Source organism: Protopterus annectens, chromosome 7.part0 (assembly GCF_019279795.1).
Source record: "Protopterus annectens isolate FY-2018-M chromosome 7.part0, PAN1.0, whole genome shotgun sequence".
NCBI classification, from domain to species: Eukaryota; Metazoa; Chordata; order Ceratodontiformes; family Protopteridae; genus Protopterus; species Protopterus annectens.
In genome coordinates this window covers 1082639279-1082648026 of record NC_056739.1, presented here as the reverse complement: position 1 = coordinate 1082648026, position 8748 = coordinate 1082639279, and the positions used below count along the sequence as shown (strand labels likewise).

General features: G+C 37.4%; 1 protein-coding gene across 1 annotated transcript in view; it reads right to left on the bottom strand.

Annotated features, from left to right (window-relative positions):
* Nucleotides 1–2672: 2672 nt before the first annotated feature.
* IQGAP1 (IQ motif containing GTPase activating protein 1) overlaps nt 2673–8748 on the bottom strand; it is a 1927315-nt gene continuing 1921239 nt past the window's right edge. Inside the window, exon 36 of the mRNA XM_044076373.1 lies at nt 2673–5341. Within this exon, the coding sequence (XP_043932308.1) occupies nt 5228–5341 (114 nt within the window). The 3' untranslated portion in view covers nt 2673–5227. The remainder of the gene's footprint in view (nt 5342–8748) is intronic.

The following is an 8748-nucleotide window of genomic DNA, read 5'->3' as shown; positions in this document are numbered from 1 at the left end:
TTGACAGGATATTTTAGAGCTACACAATTAAGGTTCATATACATAACATGGGCAGAAAGCTAGAATTAAAAGGGGAAAGGGATGATGAAGCACGGGGGGGGGGGAGTTCAAGAAAAAAGAGAGTGGTATTTTGGATGCAGATCCTTGAAGAGAATATGAATACAATATTCTGTATGGTGGTTGTCAAAGCAACAGAAAGTATTCTAAGAACTAAGCCTTCATGAGAATGGAGAGAGGAGATTCTACTATTAGGGGATACAGAGAACAGGCAAGACGGGGCTGGAATTTATTGCAGAAAACTGGCAAAGGAACCAAGGTATTCAGAGCAAATAACTAGACAGAGAAAGGTAACAAAGTGAGAAGAGGCCATGAAGATATTTGGACTGCAGGCTAGAGACTGTCTTCCCTGTCAGGGACTGATATCAGAATATAAGGAAGGAGAAAGGTATGGGGGAATCCTAAGTGAAAAACCTGCTTTGGTAGAATTTTTAGCTGAATCTAGAACAGAAGCTGCAGTTCAAAGAGGGATAATTAGTAGGGCATATAAAATATTGCACGATACCTATACGAATCAGAGGAGGTTAAAAAAAAAAGTGGGAAGTGATACTGGATAAGCAATTTACAAGGAAGTAATGGGAGGACATATGCACAGCTCCCAAGTATGCAACAAAGTCTACCTGATTTAGGATTTTTGCCTGAAGTGTTTGCATAATAGGTATTTTATACCTCAAGCAGTCTACAAATAAATTTTCCTCAGATGGATGGCAAATATTAGAGGGGTGATGGGAAAGAAAGAGGTAACTAGGAACATACGTTTGGGGAAAGTAATAAGTTGACAGACTCCCTACAGAGTACTGTGTCAGAAATATTGGGTGAGTAAATGGTTGCAACTAAGGAAATAACTTTTTCAATCTGGGATACAATGTCTGAGATGCCTCAATATAGTAAGGCCTTGTTAAGTTTAATTTTTGTGTCTACCAAAAAAAAAAACAATTACTAGAAAATGGAAATAAAATTTCTAAACCAACTGTATTTGAAGCACTGAATACTGTAACAGAGCTAAAAGATCTGGAAATGGGATCTTTCCAATTTTTACACATGGGGTGAAGGGTGTCACTTTAACAAAGACAATCATCTAGGACCAAGTTTCACACTGCCAAGTGGCTAGCCCTGCCATAGTTGTTGTTCTGTACTGCACACTCAAACCTATAGCCAATTTAGAGGGTCCAGTTCACCTACTTCATGTCTTTCGAATGTGGGGAAACTGGAACACCTGGAGGAAATCCACGCAAACACAGGGATGACATGCACACTCTGCACAGAAGCCATTCCAGCTGAGAACTGAACTAAAGAACATCTTGCTGTGAGGTGACAAGTGTCTGCTGCAAGACCTTGCTGCTTGGATAGGAGTATACTGCACGCACAAAAAAATGGAAATTGTGGGATCAATACATGCAGAATAATGTTTTGAAGGAAGGCTGAGGTTTAAGGGAAGGCAGGATCAATTTATGTAATGCTGAATTGATGATTGTACAAAAGAAAGTGTGCATGTTAACATGGTTTGCTTTCTTTTATAAAAGTGAATGTTTTGCTATGTCAAGTGATAATTCAATAAAGGTGTTATAAAAATAAAGCATTTTACTTGAAAATTATGAAGAAACAGGAATAATGAATAATCTTGCACAAAAAATTTAAAACAAAAAATCTGAACAGATAGGCGATACAAAAACTATCAAAGCTAGTCTAGATCCTAATTTTTAGCTGAAGATATACTATACCCATCTGTCATTAACTTTCAAGATCAGAAGAGAAACTGCAAAGTTCTTACATGAAGCTCTGTCCACTTTGAGAAATCTCCAGCAGGATAATCCTCAGGTAATAGTCCTGCTCTGTCTCCAACTCTATTTGTAAGAGTCCCAGACAGAATTTTTTTTAGGCTTTAATTTTGAATTCTGGAAGACTCTTTCTTGTTTCCACAGCTACATACATCTGGGGGAAAGTACCAAATAAGGAAATATCCACTGACCTACATTACCAGTTTCAGTACGTATTAGGCTGTATGCACTGCAGATGTATTTATAGCGTTAGTGTTTCACTTTCAAGTTGCGGGAGATTCCCAGTGCAACTTAATTCACTTTCCTTTACTTCCCGTTTGAAAGATTAGTTACATTGTTTCCTAGCTTATTAACACTTTCAGAGACTACCTGAGAAACAATTACTTTATGTGAAACAGTGGTGTCACACTTCTTTGTTAAGGAAACAGCTAATCATAGCTCCCTCCATGGTCTTGAACATGTCACTTACCGAAGTGCTCAAGTTCTGTACACTGGTTATCAACTAACAAGACAGTTTTCTAGTACTGCACCACAATACTGCACTCGGATGGCAAAAATGATGCATTTTCATCCTAAAACACCTGTTTAAACAGTATACACTGCATCTTTGTAAGAAGATTTACTTATCTTCCAATGAGGACTACATGTTTCATCTACACTGCTATAAGGATCATCAAAACTTGTAGTTGCATATATTGTTATCCTCACTCTCAACTACAAAAGTTCCACAATGTCGGAATGCTGGCTTAGGTACATTGAACATACTGCCCCCCCCCCCCCCCCCAAAAAAAAAAAATCATTAATAAGGTATAAAATAATGACAGTACAGCTAGGCAATGAAATTCACAATTTTTTATTTCAGAACATAATGAAAGGATGGTCTTGCTATACAAAAGTGAAACCTGCTGGACTATAGTCATGTCTGTTCTTGAAGTATTAAATGAAGTGGGAGTATGTAGTTTGAATAATATTGCAACTATGAATCTTTAATATAAATAAATAACAGCATTTAATACAGCAATGTCATAACTCTTGAGAGCTACTTGACAACTTTAATGAAATACTGGTCCTAGAGGACTTGAAAAAAAGAAAAAACAAAACTGTCATTCCTCCTTAAAAAGTGCAGAAATTGGGTAGCTGAGCATAAAAATGTGTCCCTACCCCAACCATAACAGCTACAAATATACTGCACAAAGACGAACAAAAAAAAAAAAAACACTCAAGTTTCTGCTATTATCTAACCTGCAATCATAGCTTGGTCTCCATGTGTATCATGGGAACATGCAGAAATCTGAGCTCCACTGTTCAGAAGCCAAAGGATAAGATATAATCCTAGAACATAAAAGTGAGCAGTTCTATGCTTATAACCACCAAGGCATACTGTTTCCAAGTAATCTCAGCAAAATACAATAATATACTTTTTCTAGTTAACAAGGACAGGCCATATACCAGTATAAAATAGTTTAATATCAATATAAAATTATATACATCTGATTTGAAATACTTATGTAACCACAGAAGTATAGGCTACACATTTTAAGGAAATCAATACTTCAAACCCACTCTCACTGAGTCATACCTCAGTTATGTATAAAATAGATTCTTTAAGGCACTTGCTGCAATATTTTTTAAAGTAGAGCACTATAAAAAAATAAAGCATTCCCTACTTATCTAAACAATAATAATGTATTCTTCCCCGTACATTTGCTATCAACAATTTTGTACATTCCTTCAAATACTATGGGCACTCTTAACACTACAACTTTGAGGATAAAGTTTAGTAGTAGAAGTTCATGATTATATTTCAGGGATTTTAAATCCTGATATTTAAAACTCAGTCATATTAAATAGTTACAGTAAACTGTATTCTGACAACAAAGAATTAAGGGTACGCAGGTACGTACGCATAGATGCCATCATCACCAATACATTACTCATTCACTATCAATGAACACATCTTAGTCGACTAAGAAAATATAGAAGTAAAATGGCTGCTATTCAAATTGCACGTCTAGTAAAAATACAAACTATAGGTCTGTGCTAGGACATCTTCATACTCAAACAGCATTCAGTACTGGTACAGACAATTGTAGAACACTGTCTGATTTGCACAAGCTGTCTACTGCCGAAACTATGTCTCATAAAAAAATTGCTAAACAAAGGAAAGGAGTCAACAGTCAACCAAAGATGTCTTGTTTGTAAAGTTTCTGGACAAAGTGGTATTCTACACAGCCATAAAATACCCAGCATAATGTGGCACTATTCATAGTGAATAATTCTCAACTTTTACCCAGGTGCTATACTTTTTGCGCTAAAATTCTTCTATTTGGTTTAGGACATATTTACTACCCTCTCTGAGCATCAAGTCGAGTGAACAAGGTTCTAACATCTAGTATTTTTGTCAAAGACTATAGTGATTGGCAAAAGTTAACAGCTAATCAGCATATGACTGTTTAATCAGACAAGACCGAACAGCAGTTCTGCCTTCTCAAAGTGAAACACTTACACAAAGAACAAAGTGAACTGGCAGTGGTGAACAATTATTTAAAAATAAAACTGTGAAAATGGTACAGCAGAGTCAGCACAGTGTCACTAAAGCTTAAAGGAACACAACATACACTGCATAATATACGTAAGGGATGCAAAACTCAGCTTCACAAGAAGAAACAAAGGGTCAGCAGCAAACAGTCTAACACACAATGCCATTTACTTCCCTAGGGATCCACTTCAGTACACAACAAATTGTGGGAGTAGACTTCCCAGCAATCCAGAAGACCAATGCATTTAAAGAGGCTCTAAAAACTGGGAACAGACTCTCCACTGCAGCAAGAACAGACTAGACAGACCACCAGAAATCAAGCCCTGAAACAAATTTGTGACAATTAAATTTGGTATCATGGCAAACTGTAGTCTGCTTAGACCTAGTGTATGCATCCTGTCCTGAGAAATGAAACATGATAATGTCTTCTCCCAGCCCTTACTTTAGATTAAAAAGTGCAGTATCTGACCCCCAAACAGAAACCACCGATACAGGGCCAGCTCCATGTCTATCTAGTAAAGCACAGTTGTGCTAATGTAACAGCATACATACTGCAGGGAACTCAAATGACAGATGCAGCTTTGTTCTACTATTTACATTATCCTCCTCCTCATATTTCAAAGGCCAACATTTTGGAAAATAAATCAGCAAAAGACAGCGTCTGTACAGTCCTCTTTTGGGCTTGGTGCATAGTACATGAAAATAAACTGGAATACAGCAGTATTACCCCTTTGACTGATGCAAAGATCACTTAAAGAAGATGCAATTAGGATGGAACAGTTCTACTGCCAGCTTGTATCTGTCTCTGACGTCTGTAAGCACCAATGCCCAAAGTTAGTGACTGGGGAAACGTTTATTTTCCATAAAATTTTTTATTCAGAAGGAAGATTAGGAGGTTCACATTGACCTTTGCACGGTCAAAGAACTTCATCACAGCAACACCTTCATACTGAAGTTGCAAGAGGTCCTAAAAACAAACAAAAAAAAATTAGAACTTGGGGAAAATGGAAGTATGGGATTGACAAAAATAGAATCTTATACACTTAGCAGCAGTATTTAATTTAATAATACAATGGGCAGATCCTTCATTTAAACAAAAAAAAAATACACAATCAGATTATTTAATCAAACAATAACAAATCTGACTTGTTTGCCTTTCAAAAAAAATTTTTGGGGGGCAACACTAGAACCAGATCCTTATACAAACACATCGCTGAAGTATTTTAGAAATTATATTTATTAACTGCCTCCACTTAAAATGGAGATTATAACATGATCCATAAAATCTTATAACCTCATAAATGGAAATGTTAAAAAAATAATGTACTGTTGTGGTGTGATTGTTTAAACAAAGGCACCTTGCTCACAACACATAAGACATTAAATAAAAAAAATTTAGATAAATCATATGATCTAATTGACTATATTAGGCAAAAAACTAGTTACTTATTTGAAAATTTTAAATGAGGAAGAAAGGAAACCTATTCCAAGTCTTTACGGTTATATAGCAATGTCTTTCAGTTTTTCCAGGTTAGGGGTCACCACAGCGGCTCACCGATTCACAGATTGATTGGCAGTGGTGCTTTTACAGTGTCAGGTTGCCAGCCTGGCACCCAACCTTCGCAGAAGACACACAAATACACACATGCACCTACCTGCATGTCTTTACAAACTCACCTGACCACAGTAGATGCTCAAATAGAGCATTGTTGCAATAATCTTCACAGATGGGATTTATCCCCCAGTATATCTATACGTCCAACCAGTCTACAAAGCTTAGGGTGCTTCCTCATGTGTGATACATATGCCCTTAGCATGACCAGATGTGCTAGTAAAAGAGGGGACATACAGATGTAGAAAGACTCAAGCTTTCTTGCCACTAAGGTGGGCAACTGAAGCCTACAGCTTGAAGTCAAGTCCTGCTCTAGAGAAGAAAAGAGGAGAGACAGACAAATAAAAATTACTGGATATCCTACTCTGGACAGGGAAGAGATCATTCGGGGGGGGGGGGGGGGATGAATAAAGGATACTTGTCCAACAGTAAATTGCTTCATACATCTACTATTATGGAAAAGTTAATTACACAGCTGTACTACGTCCCTCCATGTTACAGTAAACCTCAATGATGGGAAGACTGAAAGCTCAAGAAGAGCAGGAGGAGGGAAGTGAGACAGAGTCCAAATTGCCCTGTAGAAAAGCCCTGGCAAAACCAATACTGGCTCTACAAGAGCATCCAGTTTGCATTGTTTGTTAAATGTGTGGAGAGAGGACCAAGCAGCTGCTTCTAAAATGGATCAGGGATCCATACCTTTCCAAAATGCCCAAGAGGTGGTAATTGCTCTAGCAGAATGAGCCTTTTCATTATTCGAGTAGGATTTTTGCCATGGTTGGAAAAGCTATCAGGGAAATAGTTGGCTTAGAAACTGTCTGTCCCTTCTTTTTATCCCAAGTTATAAAAAGCTGATTAGTTTTCCTAAAATTTTTAGCATTATCCAAATAAAATCTCAGTCTATGAACATTAAAAAAGTGAAGTTCTCTCACCCTTATTTAGTGGACTAGAGTAAAAGGCAAGGAGATGATTTAAGTGTAAATTCAGCAACCACTTTAGTCATAAAAGGAAGAGTTGGTGTAAGACTTACCTATGTTCTTGTGGAAAACCAAGAAAGGATGAACAGGCGTAAGGTCCTGTTAATCAGATACTCATCTAGCTGAAATTTAGGCAACCAGGAATACAGTCTTAAAGACGACACTGCTAAAATACCCAAAAGGTATAAAGAAACTGTATTTGCTTTTAGCATAATGAGTAATTTATAACTGTTCTTTTGTTTTTTTTTTCACTGAGTGGTGATTTAGTTTTGGCGAGAACATCAAATTACTGGATGTGTTGCATTGCTTTATCTGAGGAAGTCCAATATTGTAGGATGAAAAACGTAGTGATCCAGTAATGCACTTAATGTTTTTATTTATTTTGTTTGTATAATAAAGTTCTTGTGACTCCACCACTGCTCCATACCTCCTGGTCTTTGGTGCTCACAGTGCCTTTATACTTTTTGGTTATTTTATCAGTGTTTACTTTTTTTTTTTTTCATTGGGCACAGTTTCTCCCTCCTCTTTCCTTGGTTCTGGTTAAAGAACAGCTGTCTGAGATAACTTTTCTAAAACAAAACTCAAACCCCAAGCAGGACCTGCCTTCTTTCTTGATGGACTAATATGCAAAACCCCTTTAGAAACTGACTTGAAAGAGAGATGATAAAGAGGAGCTAGTGACAAGCAGGCTGAAATGAACAAAAGATGTACCTTCATTGAATTACAGGCTAGGCCAGAATCGAACAATTCTCATTGGTACTAAAGAACCTGGCTGATGCCCAAATCAGATGGGTTCTGTTCTCTAGTTTGGCACCAAAGAAAATACATTTTCCATTTGGATAAATACGATTTTTTTTAATAGCATATGTTCTTGTCTCCTTCAATACCAAATGAAAGTCTGCAGAAAAAAAGGTGCCTGATAGGAATCAAAAACCTGTCTCCCAAACAAGTTCAGATTTTGAATATTTGGATGAAATCGGAGATCTCTTTTCATGGGAGAGTAAGTCCTCTTTGTAAAGACATTTCTGGTGACTGCCCTTCACTATCTGCATGAGAAGGGATAACCAGTACTGTAGAAAGCCCTTACTTATCTTTTGCAGAACTTTGGAAATCAGAAAAGATGTGTGTGTGTGTGTGTGTGTGTGTGTGTGTGTGTGTGTGTGTGTGTGTGTGTGTGTGTGTGTGTGTGTGTGTGTGTGTGTGTGTGTAAAAATAAATAAATAAAATAAAAACCTGTCCATGGAATTGATAAGTCATCTGTTATCAATGCTTGATTGCAGGTGCCCGAGAGCAGAAGTGCTTCAGCTGCCTATTGAATTTGGAGGACTCCCCACTGGTGGACTATTTGCAGGAAGATCTACTAGAGTAGCATCCACCTGTAAAGGTCTGTTCTGGATCTGCTCAGGGAGTTTGCCACTGCATTCTACTCTGAAATAGATATATATATATATATATATATATATATATATATACATGTAATATGCCTGAAGGAATACACTGCATTAAACAGTAAAGTCCCAGGCAATTGCAGTCAGTCTGCAAAGCTGGCAATACCTTGTCCTATCCTGTTACACTGGTGGTATCTGTCACCAACAGCAGAGTACCTGGAGACCATATATAACAGAGTTGCTATTTGTGGGGCATTGGCAAAAGCCACCATCTCTTTCAGGTTAATGTATCTGTGCATGTGTCATGCTTCCTAAACTCCAGGTTCCTTGACACCTTGGAAAACACCACTTCAAGCAAAGTCAGAAAAATTTGTGCCCACTGTCAGAGGGGCCAGAAGGA